This window comes from Phycodurus eques, chromosome 17 (genome assembly GCF_024500275.1).
Source record: "Phycodurus eques isolate BA_2022a chromosome 17, UOR_Pequ_1.1, whole genome shotgun sequence".
NCBI lineage: Eukaryota > Metazoa > Chordata > Actinopteri > Syngnathiformes > Syngnathidae > Phycodurus > Phycodurus eques.
In genome coordinates, this window is record NC_084541.1 from 6,629,314 (window position 1) to 6,648,428 (window position 19,115).

General features: G+C 41.7%; 1 protein-coding gene across 1 annotated transcript in view; it reads right to left on the reverse strand.

The window, feature by feature from the left end:
- Positions 1-18,818, reverse strand: part of cfap58 (cilia and flagella associated protein 58) — a 36,677-nt gene extending 17,859 nt beyond the window's left edge. The window contains exons 1-9 of the mRNA XM_061702692.1: positions 18,745-18,818; positions 18,300-18,581; positions 18,049-18,197; positions 17,742-17,892; positions 17,398-17,592; positions 7,891-8,028; positions 7,434-7,593; positions 4,537-4,619; positions 4,239-4,430 (exon numbers count right to left, since the gene is read on the reverse strand). Of these exons, the coding sequence (XP_061558676.1) occupies positions 4,239-4,430; positions 4,537-4,619; positions 7,434-7,593; positions 7,891-8,028; positions 17,398-17,592; positions 17,742-17,892; positions 18,049-18,197; positions 18,300-18,554 (1,323 nt within the window). The 5' untranslated portion in view covers positions 18,555-18,581; positions 18,745-18,818. The remainder of the gene's footprint in view (positions 1-4,238; positions 4,431-4,536; positions 4,620-7,433; positions 7,594-7,890; positions 8,029-17,397; positions 17,593-17,741; positions 17,893-18,048; positions 18,198-18,299; positions 18,582-18,744) is intronic.
- Positions 18,819-19,115: the final 297 nt, after the last annotated feature.

Consider the following 19,115-nt stretch of genomic DNA (forward strand, 5'->3'; position numbering starts at 1 on the left):
CAACTAAGCTGGAGAAACAGCTCAAGTATGAACATTGGAAACAACTCAATTTGAGCTTCATGGCAGTGACTATGAACACTTCCCGTATGTGTAAAAGTTTCAAGTTTTAAGTAAAAAAAAAAGTGGTGTGTTCTGTGTGTAATTTTGAGGAAAACTAATTTACTACTTTTTAGAATAAGCTATAACATAAACTACGGAAAAAGTGAAGCTTTCTGAATATTTTGCAGCGCTGTGTGTATTTATCAATGTGAATAAGACTCTTTACTATGTTTTAGGTCCAAGAGACAGATTTGTATAAAAGGCTGAAAGACATCATTGTTGTTGTGTTCTCACTAGTTCAGGTTAACAGCCCACATTTCTTTTTTCAGAATAGTTTTCTGGCAGAGTTCATGACCCAAAAGTAAGTTATCAATGTTCTTTACACCGTTTTGTAGATATATCAGACCCACCTGATGTTTTTAGTCCTCATATGGCGTTTTAACACGATTGCGGCATGACGCGTTTTTTGTTGGAAGCCGCCAGGGTGTAATGTCTTCTTCGGCCACTAGATGTCACCATAGACCATTACAATGCATCAGTGCACCGTAGTTCTAACTAAATCAGTGCACTCAGCCAAATAAGGCAGGAGGAAAGATTCCATCTTCCATTTTCTGAAACGCTTCTCCTCACTAGGGTCGCAGGCGTGCTCGAGCCTAACCCAGCTGTCATCGTGCAGGAGACGGGGTACACCCTGAACTGGGTGCCAGCCAATCGCAGGGCACATACAAACAAGCAACCATCTGCACTCACATTCACACCTACGGGCAATTTAGAGTCTCCAATTAATACATGTTTTTGGGATGTGAGAGCAAACCGGAGTGCCCGGAGAAAACCCACGCAGGCACGGGGAGAACATGCAAACTCCACACAGGCAGGAACGGGGATTGAACCCGGGTCCTCAGAACTGTGAGGCTGACGCTCAAACCAGTCGGTCACCCTGCCGCCAGATTTCATCTTTGTGTTGGTAATGTTTTTGTATTTCATTTACTTTATGGGGACTTTTCTAGGATGTTTATCCTTGAGCACTATTATATCTTTGTTAAAAATTATGCATATCTGTATTGTTGTTATTTTGTGTAGCGAGTATATCCTGACAGAACAAATGGCACCCAGGAACCCCCAATCTCTGACTGTCCTGCATATCTGCTTCTGCTGCCCTGCCAAGCCAGTCTGAAGAATCTCATCATCAAAGGAGAAGCACAGGACACTGGTTTCTCACACAGATGGTAAATTAATTACCAGCCAGTGTTAAGATTCTCATCATCAAAGGAGAGACACAGTACTTCTGGTTTCTCACACGGACGCTAAATTAATTACCAGCCAGTCTGAAGAATCTCATCATCAAAGGAGAGACACAGGACATTGGTTTCTCACTCGGACGCTAAGTTAATTAACTTTCACCCCAAGCCGGTCTTTTCTCTGAGGGACCATTTGACCCTTCTGGTCTGGGAACGTTTGATGGAGCACAAGCGACACCCACTGGCTATTGAGGGATACAGCAACATGTTCTCACCGAATGTATCTGCTTTAACATTTTAAGAACCTTCCATGAAAGCCCCTTGTGTCTCCCATCACACCAATGTCACTAGTGATTGTATCTCTCTGAATTTGAATGTCTGCTGGTTAAATTTGTTTGCCAACCGAATATGCTTGTGTTTATCTCAAAACGAACACAGAAATGTTACACAAACGAACAATAAGTGTTATTACCTACTACATAGGGTTGAAACACTCATTGCATAGATTAAACCATGTGTGAATTGGGAATTAATGTTATTTTATTCCATTGATTTTAAATGGAAGTCATCCTAAAATGAAATGCAATTCTAGAGGCATGGTCTGGCTTCAGTTTGGTCAAAGGGACCGGCCTCGCTCTCTGAGGCGCATAAAAGGCCGAAGCTCCTTTGTCCTGCTCTCTCTCTCTCTCTCTCTCTCTCGCACTCTAGTTTTTCAACTGGCCGAAGATCCAGCTCAGCCCGGGAGCCTCACCTCTCACCACGAGATGGCTGAAGTTGAGAGGCACCGAACATCCCCGCCGTCCTGCCCAGCAGGAAGGACCTGCCAACTCCCCGAAGCTACCCTTTTGCGTGTGGGGCAGTTTATGGACAAGGCTCCGTTGGGAAGGAATTGCGGTGTGAGTTTATCCCTGACCGCGTGGCCTGAAGTGCGTCTTTTTCTTTTCTTCCTTTGTCATCAAACCATCCCTTGTGAGCACTCTTGCCAACCACTGGGAAGGCCAGCCTGAATTGGTCTACGCAACGTAAGTCCAACATGTTGTTACTAAACAAATTAGTGCGCATTTGGATCAAAGAAATAACAGTCACAGAGATTCACAACTCTCACACTGTCACCTCGCATTGTCATTCCACCCTCACATCACAAGTTCAGCCTCCCTTACCAATGTTCATCTGTCCTTTGTTTTGCTTTTCTTTGCATTGTTCCCCTGTAGATTCCCTTGTTAGATTTCATTAGATTTCATTTCATTAAGAATCCCACCGCACCACTTGTCAATAGCAGTGCCTTGCTCATTTTCCCACATCCTGCCCTGCCCTTTTCTGTCCTCTCTTATCTTCTTCTCTTGATTAGTTATTGGATGTCCTCACCGGGTGTGTCACTCCCCCACCCCCAATCTACATATGATTGTTGTAATGTTACTTGTGTTCAAATATCTCGAGTGTCTCACTGTTGTTCTGCTGTGGTTTTCACCCCTTGTCCCCTTGGTCCACTCTATCCCTCTGTCTGTCCCCTAAAACTATTTTCTGTCTGGCTGCATTTTCAATAAACATCAGAATACTAAAAAAATAAAATAAAATAAACATAAGCAGAGGGTGACTCTAAATTGCCCGTAGGTGTGAATGTGAGTGTGAATGGTTGTTTGTTTGTATGTGCCCTGCGATTGGCTGGCAACCAGTTCAGAGTGTACCCCGCCTCCTGCCCGATGATAGCTGGGATAGGCTCCAACACGCCCACGACCCTAGTGAGGAGAAGCGGCTCAGAAAATGGATGGATGGATGGATAAGCAGAGGGTGTATAACTCCCCTGTTGCACAGCAAAACTGTTTCAGCACAAATGCATACAGATCCACCATTCTGCAAGGCCATGCAGCTGAACAGGACAGGTTTGGAAAAAAAGAAGAAGAAATGTTTGGAATTGTTTCCCTTTAATAAATACAATCATAGTTTAGAGTTTAGAAACTACATTTTCTATTTATTTGGGGTGTGTTTGTGAGATATTAAAATTGGTGTGATCTAAAACATTTACCGTAATGTCTCGTGTATAATGCGCATTTCCCCCCCCAAAAAAATTGTCAAAAGTCAATAGTACGCATTATACATAGGTATAGGGGCAAAAGGAAAAAAACTTTCACATTTTATAAATGTATGCCGCCATTTAGTGGTTATGAAAAAGCTGTACACTTTCATTACAAAATGCCACCGCCACCTAGTGGTTATAAAAAAAGTGTAGCCTACACTTTCATTCCAATATGACAGGGGTACGTATGACTGCATATATGTACAGTACTCATAGGTTTACATACCCTGGCAGAATTTGTGAAATATTGTTTTTTTTAAATATGACTGATGACTGAACAACAACCCATCATTAATTTCTTCATGGTTATGTTTTGTTTAATGATAATGCTTTGCTAAAATGCTTGACCGTTTAATTTGAATCTATTAAAATAAAATTTAATGCGTTTCGCCTGGTCCTTCATGTTTTCTTTAAAGAATTGTACCCATTTTACAAATTCTGCCTGGGTAATCAAACATATGAGCATAACTGTGTGTTTTCTAATTTACTAAATAAAAGTAGGGCTGTGAATTTCAAAATAAGAGCAAGTAAATTAAAAAAGGATGATGTGTTCAAATAAAGTGCTCAACTTCAGAATAATTATTTGAAAAAAAACTAACAAAATACAGATAATACTTCATGTTTTGATCATATGGGTCGAAGCAAAATCATGCATTGTAAAAATGCATTATACATAGGTAGAAGGGTTTTCCAGAATTTGAGGTCAATTTTGGGGGTGCGTATTATACATGGATGCGCATTATACACGAGAAATGACGGTAAGTGTGATAAATATGCAGAAAACAAAATCAGAAATAAGGAAGGGGCTAATATGTTTTCACAGCACTGAATGTGAAATGCACAACCAAGTATATTTTTGGTAAGCTGAGCTGGAGCCTGTAACCTGCCTTTTCCAAAAGGTTGTTGTTGTCGTTGATGTAGCGGTCACGTTCCTTTTCAAGTTCCTGGGTAAACTTGCGCTGCTTTTGGGCCTCCAGACAGTAGCAAGTAATCTCTTGTTGTAAAACACTTTTGTCGTTCTCAAGCTCCATCACAAGGCACTCCTGTATCTCCGTTGCCTCTGTAGCTTTGGCCACACTCTTTGATTGGGATCACCAAAACATGTAAAAGGGCATGATTAAATGTACACATAGTTTAAAAGGTTGAGAAGCCAGAAATATATGTGATAAAAAATGAGGTTGATACCTTAGTCAAGAGATCTCGTTCTCTGGTGAGGTCAGAAATTGCTTTCTTGTCAGCTTCAATTTGTTTTTTTGCACCATCAAACTCTGCAGAAGGACCAGTAGGATAGGCGGAGTTTAGTTACAGCCGTAGTTTGTTCATTTGTCCCAGCCAGTCCCAGCCGTCTTGAACGCTTCTGTTTCTGGTCCAAGCGGGCTGGGTAACGGCGGGAGAGCTCAAAGAACGTAATATATATATATATATATATATATATATATATATATATATATATATATATATATATATATATTATTATTATTATTATATATCCATCCATCCATTTTCTGAGCCGCTTCTCCTCACTAGGGTCGCGGGCGTGCTGGAGCCTATCCCAGCTGTCATCGGGCAGGAGGCGGGGTACACCCAGGACTGGTTGCCAGCCAATCGCAGGGCACATACAAACAACCCTAGTGAGGAGAAGCGGCTCAGAAAATGGATGGATGGATGGATGTATATGTATACATATATATACATATATATATATATATATATACATATGCGCACACACGCGCACACACGCACACACACACACAGTGATCTTGTTTGATGTGCATCCGCGTCTGTGACGCACAAACATTAGCAGGGACACATGATGCATATTGAATCTGTGTGATTTAAGACTCACCTTGTGTGTGTTTGTGTTTGTGTGTGTGTGTGTGTGTGTGTGTGTGAGTGCATGAATCAAAAGTACAAATCCTGTCTTGGTGCTAGCCAATCAGAGGCAGAGTAGGGTGGGGTATCGTTCTATACAATGGATACGGGACTTTTTTCTGGAGTCGATAAATTTTCATTCTTGTGGTACCAACCCACCGCGCCGCTCACTTCGCAGCAAGCAGCTGGCACAACGCCGTTTGCTACATAGATGCACACAAATGGGACAAAGGGAAAGTTACGGTAACTGTTTATTACATTCGCTACACTGCGAGGTAGCGAGTTAAGGGCTAGTGCTAAAAAGCTAACGCGACCGCGGCGACATTGTTAAAACATCAGCGCTCGGATTCGTGTGTGTTTCCCACATACACACATACGGGAAAGTTAACTGTTTATAAACCATAACAGTGGCACGTTATCAATATTGAGGCACAAGTTGACTTCAGCAAACTTATTTTCAGCGTCATTTGACAGGTAAAGGTCTCACATCACAGTCCAGCAGCAGGAGGGCGGGCCTTATTTTACATTTATCCTTTATTAACTCGGTAAATGCTTATCGAGAGATATTAACTCTTTTTCAAAAGCCGAGAGGCAGTAGCAATTTTATAGTACATCCAGTAACATGACAACATTAATATAATAAATCCAAATAAAGACTAAATAAATAACAGTGACATTAAAATGTATGGCATCTGATTTAAAAACCGTGACAAAGCCCAAATGCTTTTGAGTAAATAACATGGTGTGTTTTTTTAATTTCGCAGGCTTTAAGACATTTTTTAGGCCTCTTTAGTGGGTTAATGACCAATGTACCAAATGTTTAATACTGTATTTGTTTTTGCAAACAGAGCCCGAGTCTGACTGATTTATATTGTTTATTCATCTATTTTATTTTTATTGTTCTACATTACAATGTCAATGTGCAATGTTCTTTCGAATTGAAAGTTCATTGTTCTTAAAAAGGATGTACTTGAATTGTTATGCTCTATAATATCATTGGCATAAAAATAACATCAACCATACTATCGTTTATCAGGATAGTTTTGGGGAAAATATTCATTCATTCATTCATCTTCCGTTCCGCTTATCCTCACTAGTGTCGCGGGCGTGCTGGAGCCTATCCCAGCTATCTTCGGGCGAGAGGTGGGGTACACCCTGAACTGGTCGCCAGCCAATCGCAGGGCACCTATAAACAAACAACCATTCACACTCACATTCATACCTACAGGCAATTTAGAGTCTTCAATTAACCTACCACGCATGTTTTTGGGATGTGGGAGCAAACCGGAGTACCCGGAGGAAACCCACGCAGGCACGGGGAGAACATGCAAACTCCACACAGGCGGGGACGGGGATTGAACCCCCGGTCCTCAGAACTGTGAGGCAAATGTGCTAACCAGTTGTTCATTGTGCAAATATAGCGGGAAAATATATCATTCTAAAAAATTTGCTTTCAGGCAGGCTGAAACATAATATATTGAGAGAGAGAGAGAGCAAGACCAATGGATAACACAAAAATATTGTTGAAATTATACAAATAAAAATCTGCAATATATCTTCTAAAGCTGCAATATAGCTTTTAATGTACCACCATCGTTCATGACCCGTGTTATTGAGATTGGCGATTATTACTTATGTTGATTTTATGTTGCACCAGGAGTTCATGCCTGTTGGAAGGAAAGCATTGTCTTGTGTTTGTGTGGCTTCACAACAAAGGGTCATTCATTCATTGCTCATCTACTGCCTTGTTCTTGTCAAGAGTGCATGCTGCTGATTTGTAGAAACTTGCTCGCTAGAGTGCAGTTGGACAAAAAAAAAAAAAAAAAAAACTACAACGCACAGTTTGTATACGTGTGTGTGTGTGTGTGTGTGTGTCTGTGTGTGCTTCTGTTGACACTGTGGAGAACTATTGAGTGTCATTCTATAGGATTGTGTTCAATATGGAGGGCGTTGATGGTCACATCACATATATGAATTGAAAAGCTTCTGCAGCACATTCATTAGAATTGTATGTGTATAGTCTGTATCGTATGCTGTTTTGTCACATTGTTTTTGAAATTGTTATATACTGTAGTTCAGGTTAATAGCAATTAGCATAAAGGACATTTTAGCTCAATGCATGTGGCTGGAAGGGAACACATATCATGTCCATCAGTCCCTAACTGTGCGTGTGCGTTTAGATGTAAATATAGCATATAAAGCTTGCATACCTTTCTCTAGACCGGTGATTCGGGTTTTTAGAATCCCTCTGTGTACTTCCACGTCCGCTTTCTGATCCTCCATTAAACGGAACTTCTTTTGGGTGGCCTCTTTCATCTTTCTTTCTTTGGCAATCTCATGGCGCATCTGATTCCCCATGTCTTCTTTCAACTGACAGATGGTAAGGAAAATATTTTTAGGGTTATTTTATTCACAAAACCATTAAACCATATCATTTTGTGTAGTTTGTGAGCTAATTTATTAATTTTAGTGAAAGTCCTGTTGTTGTTAGGCATCAGGCTAATTCTATTTGATGCTGCCTTTTTTATTAACCCGTTTCATTTGGTTGTCGTATTATAATTCACAGTCATAAACATCAGGTACTGTGAAGAGCAGCAGTAGTAGTTCCTCTCCTCTCCTCCAAGCAGTTATTTGTGTGACTCTCATGTAGAGCTGTGCACTATTCACCTTAATCTCATTTAAATTCTTCTGATTCTCCAAAAAGAGGCGTTCTTTGAGCGATACAAGTTGATCTCGCTCACGCTGCAGCTTGTTGGTTTTAATTTGCAACTGCTCCAGATCCTTGGCAATTTTCTCCATGGTAATCTGTTGGAAAACAAAACTGCATTCATTAATGCAAGCCACTTAAACTGTGGATGTTATTTTCACCCATTGGGAAATTCCATGTAACAGGACTTGTCATGTCTTTTTTTAATGATGTGAATTTGTTTAAACATCATTATTATTTGTTTATTTATATAAAATACGTTTTTTTTAAATTGTTTACTTTAATTGAATTATCTATGCCTCCATCAATCTACTTCCGCTTAACTGAGGTCAGGTCGCGGGGGCAGCAGTTGAAGCAGGGAAGCCCAAACTTCCTTCTCCCCAGCCAATTCAAGCAGCTGTTCCGGGGGGATTCTGAGGTGTTCCTCATTCAACCAGAAGACATTGTCTCTCCAGCGTATCCTGGGTCATCCCTGCGGCCTCCTCCTGGTAGAACATGCCCAGAACACCTCACCAGGGAGGCTTCCAGGGGGCATCCTAACTAATTTGATCAATAATAGTCAAGACATGGCCCACTGAATTTCCTTTTGAAAATCAATTAATGCAACTGATATGAGCATTTGAATTGTTGGGAGTTGTTATCAATCAAAAAATAGTAGTATAAGGCAAATGTCAAAATGATGGATGGCCGGAAATGGCGTCACTGTCCGTGACGTCACCAGAAGCCGGGAGTGCTGTTGTTGTCTGAAGTTATGTTGTCGGAAACCGGATGTGACATCAGTGGGTGTGACATCATTCGAAATATTGTTGTCAGACATTATGTTACCGGATGTGATCCCACCGGTTGTTGCTGGAAGTCTAACCGGAAGGCGGGAAATGTTGTGACCGGAAATGGGGTGTGGAAAATGACAGCGAAAATCAGTGGCTACCAATGGAAATCAAAGGGTGGCCCCATGTTTCAACATGTCTAGACATGTTCCGCCAACAACCGATGAGTTCACATCCGGGAAAGTCATATCCGGTTAGAATTCTGGCAACAACCGGTAATGATGTCACTCCCAATCGGTGACATCACTTCCGGCCATCCATCATTTTGACATTTGCCGTATACTACTATTTTCACCCATTGGGAAATGGGTGAAAATACTACTATACTACTATAAGCAGACAACCATTTGCACTCACAGTCACACCTACGGGCAATTTAGAGTTGCCAATTAATGCATGTTTTTGGGATGTGTTAGGAAACCGGAGTGCCCGGAGAAAACCCACGCAGGCACGGGGAGAACATGCAAACTCCACACAGCCGGGGCCGGGGATTGAACCGGGATCCTCAGAACTGTGAGGCTGACGCTCTAACCAGTCGGCCACCGTGCCGCCGGTCATAATTGTTTCTGAGAAAAATAAATACTTTAAAGTAATATTTTTCCAACGTTTCGTGACAAAATGTTTTTTACCTTTAGGTGGCAGAATGAAGTGTAATGATTTTAACATGTTTTCTGAAGATACTAATGACATTTTTAGAACAATAGGATTTTTCTCCTATTTCTTAATATGCCTTTTCCATGAATACCAACACAAATGCATCAAAGTGTGTTCAGAGTTCCTGTTTTTGGTTCTTTTACAAACCGTCCTTCTCTGTCACTCAAGCTGTCTTTAACTGTAAATGCCACTGGAGGCAGCCTCATAATGTTGGTGCTATAAACCAGAGCAGTGATTCTAAACTGATGGGTCGGGACCCAAAAGTGTGTCACAGACAATTTTTGGGTGGGTCGTGGACAGCTAGAAAAAAACTACAGGGGTTCCTCAGTTTATAACAGAACTGACATATGACATTCCAAGGTTACAGACAGAGTGAGAATACTTTTTCACGCAATTCAAAAAGGCACATATTTATTGTTTTTAATTGGACTGTTTTATATTTATGAGCTATAAATGTTTTCTCATTCAAATATTTACTGGAATTGACTTTAATACTGTGTTAGCATAAGTCAGTGACAGACTATGGCGCGTTTCGCACAAATTTGGTTTATGTCACCACTGTAGGAGGAGTGAAATATTTAATAGGCATCAGAGTTGCCTTTTATTTGGAAAATAACCTCATTTTGACTGGTATGCATCAGAAATGTTATCACTTGGGGTGTAACCATAACTTCCGGCTGCATTTATACCGCCTCTCAGGCTCTCACGTAAAAGATGCCATTGGTGTTTTAATAGCATAGTAATTCAGACTGTTATGACTGTTACGGTTGCTTTGGTCTGCATTCTTTCTTCCTTAAAAGAAGAAAAACTACTTATTGTCTGTTGATGTTGATGTTGTATGTTGCACTTTCCTAAACAGAAAATATTAGTGCCAAGTTATTTATTATTGTACACGCAGTTGTCACATATTCATCATCAGTTTCTTAATAAGGTGCTCTGAAAGCATGTTAAAATATGATATAAATATATTTTCAAATTTTATTTTTGAAAGATACATTCACTTTATTGTTCTTATTCCCTATTAAAGCGGGTTGCGACTTAGCAGCAATTGGAAACTCCGGGTGTGACATCAGTTGAGAACCAATGCACCACAGGCATCTTTGAGCTAAAGTGCCAGGATGAGGCAGTCATTTTGCATTCACACAAAAGCAGACAGCAAAATAAATAGCTTTATTTCTGAGATATGAATGAACATGCATGAATTTGTGAAAGTGTCAGAATTATTGCATGTCTTGACTATTTTTACGATTGTTTAAAGACAAGAGTGTAATACGTTTAATGAGTTGTTAGGATCATTAATGCACTTGTTTTCCTCAATGTTTGAAGGGTAACGTGTAGATTGTGCAACTCAAACGATTGTTATGAAGCTGTTCATTTCTTTACCGTTATGCACTTTTGTACTTACCGTTAAAAACAGAAGTTTATTTCAATGGGCCACCATCATTTGCTCTATCAAGTATTGCCTATATTACGAATACCTAAAATTTAAAATCATCAATAACAATACGACTTTAGGCATGGCTGTTTCAGCATGGGAAACATTTACCCATATAAAATCAAACAAACTAGAACTTTTTTTTTTACGTGTCTTTACCATTATTGATGAAATTATATGAAAATGACCCATATAGTGGAGGGTAGGTTGCCAACATTTTAAGTCACCTCAAAAGTGAACACCTGTGGTAAAGGAGGCTGTGGAGTTGAAGGGGAGTCCTATTAATAAATAAGCTTTATTACTTTGGTGGTTCTTCCGAAGCAGCCTCCATAATATTTTATTTGCCACACAGCAAAAAAAAATTCTCAGCATTTAACCCATACCTGAAGAGAAGTGAGCAGCAACCGTGTGGGGCCCAGGGACTAAATCCAGATATTGTGTCAGCAAGTTGGTCAAGAGAACTAGCTATAAATTAACATCAAATAATGTTTTGCTTTGTTTTTTTGATTTAGTTAACCAGAATAATAATAATAATTTAGACCACTGCTATACTACGCTAAATAACACATACCGTACCATAACTCGTGCAGCCCTGGGCTCGTCTGATCACTGCTTAATTCACTTAATACTAACATACAGGGAAGAACTTAAATGCGCGAAGCTTATGGTGAAAATGGTGAAAAAGTGTTCCAATGAAGCAAAGATAAAACTTCATAGCTGTCTAGACTGCACAGACTGGAGTGTCTTTGAAAATTCAGCTGGCAGCCTGGATCAATATACGGACACTGTCACATCCTAGATCAGTTTCTGTGGAGAGGTGTGCGTACCGACAAAGTCCATCCATCCATCCATTTTCTGAGCCGCTTCTCCTCACTAGGGTCGTGGGCGTGCTGGAGCCTATCCCAGCTGTCATCGGGCAGGAGGCGGGGTACACCCTGAACTTGTAGCCAGCCAATCGCAGGGCACATAGAAACAAACAACCATTCGCACTCACAGTCATGCCTACGGGCAATTTAGAGTCTCCAATTAATGCATGTTTTTTGGGATGTGGGAGGAAACCGGAGTGCCCGGAGAAAACCCACGCAGGCACGGGGAGAACATGCAAACTCCACACAGGCGGGGCCAGGGTATTGAACCTGGGTCATCAGAATTGTGAGGCTGACGCTCTAACCAGTCGTCCACAGTGCCGCCACCGACAAAGTCATTTTGCACATTCAATAACAACAAACCGTGGTTCACTGCCAAACTTAAGCAACTTCGCCAGGCTAATCAGGATGCATATCGAAGTGGTGTCAGGGCCCTGTGTAATCGCACTAGAAATCAGCTGACTAAAGAAATTAACATTGCAAATAGAAACTATGCAGTAAAGTTTAAAAAACAGTTTAGCGCTAACGACTCTAAATCAGTCTGGCATGCATTACAATCGCTAACCAATTACAAGCGACAATCCCCCAAGCTGAGAGCAGTAGTAGACTAGCCGAAGACTTGAACACCTTCTACTGCAGATTTGAAAAGCACACTTTCACACCCCACACCCACGCAACCGCACCACCGTCCACAATCACACCTCTGACTTCAAGTTGACCATTTAAGAACAGGATGTGAGACGCATCTTCAAACAGCAAAAGATTAACAAAGCGGCAGGCCCAGACCTTGTGTCCCCATCCTGCCTCAAAGTCTGCGTGGACCAGCTCGCTCCAGTCTTCAAACAAATCTTCACTAGATCTCTGGAACTGTGGAAAGTACCATCCTGTTTCAAACGCTCCACCATCATCCCAGTCCCCAAGAAACCTGAAATCTCGTGTTTGAATGACTACAGGCCTGTCGCCTTGATATCTGTGGTCATGAAGTCCTTTGAAGGCCTCGTGCTGGACCACCTCAAGAGTGTCACAGGTACCCTGCTGGACACCCTTTAGTTTGCCTACCGAGCAAACCGGTCTGCGGATGATGCAGTCAACATGGGACTGCACGTCATCCGAGAACACCTCGACAGCGCGGGGACCTATGCAAGGATCCTGTTCGTGGACTTTAGCTCCACCTCTCATCTCATCTCATCTCCTCTCCTCTCCTCCAAAATTCTCCACCTCAGCGTCTCGCCTGATCTGCCAGTGGATTTATAGCTTTCTGACGGGCAGGACACAGCAGGTGAAGCTGGGGGAGGCCACCTCATATAAACGCACCATCAGCATCGGGGCGCGCCAAGGTTGGGTCCTCTCTCCGCTGCTCTTCTCTCTCTACACGAACGACTGCACCTCAACGCACCCGGCTGTCAAACTCCTGAAGTTTGCAGATGACACCACAGTCATTGGCCTCATCAAAGTTGGTGACGAGTCTTCATATCGACAGGAAGTGGAGCGGCTGGAGCTGTGGTGCGGCCGACACAACGTGGAGCTCAACACGCTCAAGACTTTAGAGATGATTGTGGACTTCAGGAGGTATCCTTCGCCACAGTTGCCCCTCACGCTGTCCAAATGCCTTGTGTCAACTGTCGAGACCTTCAAGTTCCTGGGTATTACAGTTTCTCAGGACCTGAAGTGGGAGTTCAAGATCAACTCCATCCTCAAAAAGGCCCAGCAGACGATGTACTTCCTGTGGCTTCTGAGGAAGCACGGCCTGCCACAGAAGCTGTTGAGGCAGTTCTACACAGCGGTCATCGAATCAGTCTTGTGTTCTTCCATCACAGTCTTGTTTGGTGCTGCTACAAAAAAAGGAAAAACTCCGACTGCAACGGACAATCAAAACTGCTGAAAAGCTTGTCGGTACCCCCCTACCCACCCTTGAGGACTTGTATGCTGCCAGAACTACGACAAGAGCATGCAAAATGCTCTTGGACCCTCCAGATTTGGTCACCAGGGGTTTCATGTAGAAATGGTGCGTACGCACAAAAATGTACATTCTTTTTCACGGCAAAGATCAGATGTATAAAGAGTGAAATGACCATGGAAATGTGTGGTGCCTCACGGCAACTGCATGGCTGGCGTACGCACGTTTCTACAGCTTTTGATGCTTCGGCGACACTTAGCGGTGATGCTGGGAAACTGTTATCATAAATCTGCACACCAGAGACACATGAACAAGAAGCACTGATGAACAATTAATGCCCAGCAACATTTAATTTCAACAATGTAATTGAGGCAAGGACTCAGAATTCATTTGTTAACCAGTGTATTTAATGAATCACTGATATTTGTGAGGACACCTATTAATTGATCAAGGCGATTGGCCTATTGGCCTCACAATCGCTTAGTGACTCCAGCACATGCACTGAAAAAAAGAGACCTTTGAATTTATTTAATTTGAACATGTACGTTGGTTGCACATGATTAAAATGTTTTTTTTTAGGAGAAGAGGGGTAAATTATGTAATTTTAACACCTTTTAATCACGTGCAACCAATGTACATGTTCAAATTAAGTAAATTCATCTTTTTTTATCAGTCTGCACGGGTGCAGCAGGAGCCGGTTGTTGGAACGTAATTGCGTTGGAGACCCTGGGGATGCCGGAGGAGACGACAGGGACGATGGACAAATCCACCGAACATGTATCACGTGGCTGCGACTGCACTGACAAAAAGAGTCCTTTGAAATTACTTAATTTGAACATGTACATCGGTTGCACATGAGTAACGTGTTGAAATGACATACCGTAATTTCTCGTGTATAATGTGCACCCATGTATAATACGCACCCCCAAAGTTGACCTCAAAATTCTGGAAAACCCTTCTACGTATGTATAGTGCATTTTTACAATGCATGATTTTGCTTCTAGCCATATGATCAAAACATGAAGTATTATCTGTATTTTGTTAGTTTTTTTTAAAAGAATTATTCTCAAGTTAAGCACTTTATTTGAACATGTCATCCTTTTTTTTATTTACTTGCTCTTATTTTGAAATTCACAGCCCTACTTTTATTTAGAAAATGAGAAAACACCGTTGTGCTCATGTTTGATTACCCAGGCAAAATTTATAAAATGGGTACAATTCTTTCAAGAAAACATGAAGGGCCAGCCGAAACACATTTATTTTTATTTTTAATTGTTTTCAAATTAAACGGTCAAGCATTTCAAAAAAGCATTATCATTCAACAAAACATAACCATAAAGAAATTAATGATGGTTGTTGTTCATTCATCAGTCATATTTTTTTTTAAAAAAACAACTATATTTTACAAATTCTGACATGGTATGTAAATTTATGAGCATAACTGTACATATATGCAGTAATATGTTAGTCACATTTTGAAATGTGCTTTTTCAGAACCACTAGATGGTGGCATACATTTATAAAATGTGAATATTATTTTCCATTTGCCCCTATACCTATGTATAATGCGCACTATTGACTTTTGACAATTTTGGGGGGAGGGGGGGGGGGGGGGGGGAATGTGCATCATACACGAGAAATTACGGTAATTTACCCCTCTTCTCCTAAAATTTTGATAACCTCAAAAAATGGTATCCTCTTTGATATGCTGATGTGATTCTATTTGAATTCAAAAGATTTATTACAAATACCATAAATACAACATTTACGCATGAACCTTTCTCTCACAGGGCTGAGTGTAGGTTACAGTATGAACACATTTGTTATGAGTTCTATAAATACATGGTATAATACCTTGTGGGGTGATCAGAGTCAACCACATGTGCTCCCACCACCCCTGACAGAGCAGTGTCACCCATGATCGCAGTGATTCTCCTCTCGAACAGCGCCGTTTCGTCCAAGTGTTTTGGCCACACTTCGGTAGGCAGCTGTCGTCCGCTTCACATCCACCTTAATGTCTGACCACTTCTTTTTTAGTTCAGCGTGGGCCGTTCTGACTCCACAGCATTGACAGCCGAACACGCGCTGTGCTATTCACTCCTCTTTCGCGTGTTGTTAACGCAGAGGACAGCGTGCCAAAGAGGATTTTCTCACGCACCTCCACTTTATTGAGCAACTTCACATTCAGAAAAAAATATTTTTCTTCATTACCTTGCTCATTGTCCTTTTTTCCTGATCATGCAGAGATCGGGATCTCAGGTGCAGGGTTCATTTAAATATGATTTTCATATTTAAATGTGGGCGTGGACAGGGAGGGGTCTGCGATTCCAACATGTGCGCTCATTTCCACGTTGATTGGAAATGTGCTTGGATTCATGCGTACGCACTGATTCATACATCTGGATTTTTTTGTGTGTGTGACGTTTTCTGTATTTGAGCGTACGCCATGTTTTAGTAGGAAATCCACGCAAGTCTTTGTAAATTAGGCCCCAGCTCCTTCCCTCAGGTAGGCGCTACCGAACAATGCAAACTAAAACTACCAGACATTCCAAAAGCTTCTTCCCTCTTACCATTGACTTCTTAAACAGTTAACTTACAATTCCATTGCAACATCAGCCAATTTTGTTGTTTTGAGTTTGTTGTCACATTTCTGTCGGGCCAATTCTCCATTACTCGTGCACCCACTGTAGTATTCTCTCCACGCTTCACTATTTGCATATCTGTTGTTGACCAATACTGGCCACTCATGTGCCTGAGTAGCATCGGCACCATTTGCGCAATTGACTGAGTAGTATCTGCAACATTTGCACAATCGACATTGGCCCAGATTATCGCACTACTCGTCACTTTAAACTGCATACATTTCTTGAAGTCTCTGCACACTTTGCACAATGGCCATTGCGCCGGACTATTGCTCTATTAGTCATTCAAACTGCTCTAAGTGCTAGAGGACTCTGCACCTTTTTGCACAATTGTCAAAAAAAAAAAAAAAAAAAAAATGTACTGGCATTACCAGATTACTAGCAACCTTTTATTGCTCAGTGCCTTTTCCCCCTCAATGTTTTTATTTCTAAAAAGTATTCTCTGTCAATTGACTATCTGTTGTCGTACTAGAGCGGCTCCAACTACCGGAGACAAATTCCTTGTGTTTTTGACATACGTGGCAAAATAAAGCTGATTCTGATTCTGAATACCCAGAAAAAAAACTACACATGCATGAGGAGAACATGCAACTTCCATACGGAAAGGACACCAAAGTTGTGTGTGAGTCTAAGTGGGGACCTTCTTGTTTTGAGGCAAGTCCACCATACTGCCAGGCCATTGGTGGCTTTTGCGGTGACTGAAGTGTAAAACATACAACACCCCAGGTGAGGGGAAGTAGTGCCCTGTCTGCACTGTCTATAGTGCTGATGGAGGCCTGAAAACAAGACCTAGGTGGTGGAAGGCGTACTTCGATCAAACCAAACACCTCAGTCCCACTCACCTTCGTAGTGCAAGAGCAGAGTTAGGGGACACAAATGAGGATCACAGAGGTAGTCAGACCACTCCTCATTGGTCTGACTACCTCCAGGTCCCTCAAAGGTCTGGATGTGTTGGGATTGTTATGGTTTGCATAGTACTTCAACATCCTATGGAGGTAAGGGACAGTACCTCTGCATTGGCAGACTTCAAGAAGGGGAACAATGGGGAAACTGCGGAACACTCGAGTTGGCTCACTACACATACTAGACAGTCCGCACCAAACAAGTGATAATCATACGTTTTATCGTGGACTCTGTGATAATTACCTTCATTGACTTCAGTTGTTGCGCTAATCTTTGCTGCTCATCTTTGGAGTTTTGTAAATCCTTTTTTTGAGTTTGGATTTCGCGGACCTTTGTTTCCATGTCGATGCTCAGCTCATTCAACTCCTTCTCCAGTTTTTCTTTTAACCTCTGCTCGCGGGAAATGGCATTTTGTTGAAGCTGAATCTCATGCTGGAGCTGGAAAGAGCAAGCAAAAAAGAAGAAAGAACGAGAAAACAATTTGGCAGACAAGCTGCATTTAATTCAGCCCATATATATTGTCCACATTGTCAGAATACTGTTTCTTATAAAGCTGCATGGTTGCATTATATTTCTGACCCACATACCTGAGAAATATTGTTCAAGGCATCCTCCCTTTGAGCCTCTGCTTTTTGCTTGCTTGCACTGGCGATGTTCAGCTGTTCTCGGAGACTCTCCACCGTTGTCAGCAGGCGGTCACGCTCATTCGTCAAATCTTCAATCATTTTCAGTAAATCACTGAAAACACATTTGGGCACTCAGCCATTTCCCTGATTACACAATAAAATGACAATGCTCTGGCACACGATTGAAGTTATTATGATGATTATTATTTTTACACACGAGCATTTAAAACCATTAGAGTTCGTGGGGGGGGGGGGGGGGGGGGCTCACCTCTGATCTTGGTTAGCAGAGGCCATACTTTGCTGTTCTGCTAACTGTGTTAAGTTGGCAACCTCGTCTTGTAAATTTTTGATCGTCTCCATATTGGCTTGCTCTTTATTGTAGGCAGCGTCCACCATTTTCCAAGCTTTTTCTAACTCCTGTGTAAGCGAATCAACATTTTAGGTGAGCGGCTTGAACAAACGATCTAAAAAATGAATCGAGAAATGTAAAATAACATTGAACCCCTGTATAATCTGTACCGTCTTTAATGAAGCCAATGTTCCCTCATCATCTTGAGACATCTTGCGCGCAGCTTCATATTTGGTTGAGGCTGACGCCATCTCTGCACTGAGTTCCTTACATTTGGACATGAGTCTTTTCTCGTTGTTGTAGGACTTCGTCAGTGCATTGAGGAGTTTCTCATATTCTTCGCGGATCTTGCTCATGTTTGGTTCCTCTTGGTCCTCAGTGAGCTCACTGAGGACCAGCTGGAACTCCTCCAATGACTCAGCCATGTCTTACCTAGTTGGACTTTTTACCCCCTGTCAATACATGAAGACAACATTGATCTAGTGTGACACTACATTCCTTCATTTAAACAGAAATAATTTAATGAAAATATGCAGATATATTTTGTCAGTCCGTATCCATAATTGTAAATGACAACCACTATGTAATCAAAGCCTTAAACTCTCGAAGACTCACCACAATGTTTGATTCAAAAAGACAAAAGTAGCGTGTGGAACGCTGCCGTTGACTGCGGTTTATGTCGGTTGCCAGGCAACGAGTAATCTCGCGAGAAACACTTGGTCCCGCAGGCTTCCAGGAAGTGACTCTGGCGTCACGTGGCCGTCAACATCAAATGTGTACCCGCATGATGTGACACTTGTAATCATGGATAAGAGCCATGACGTGATGTGAGACTTATTGGCTTTGCTGCTAAAGGTAAACAGCGTTTTGTTTAGTCTCTCTCGCTCTCTCCCCTAATTGAACTCTTGACTTGTCTTTCCCACACTTATTTTACGCCAAAAGCTAGCCCCCCCCTCCTCCACCCACACACACACAGTTAATTTTGA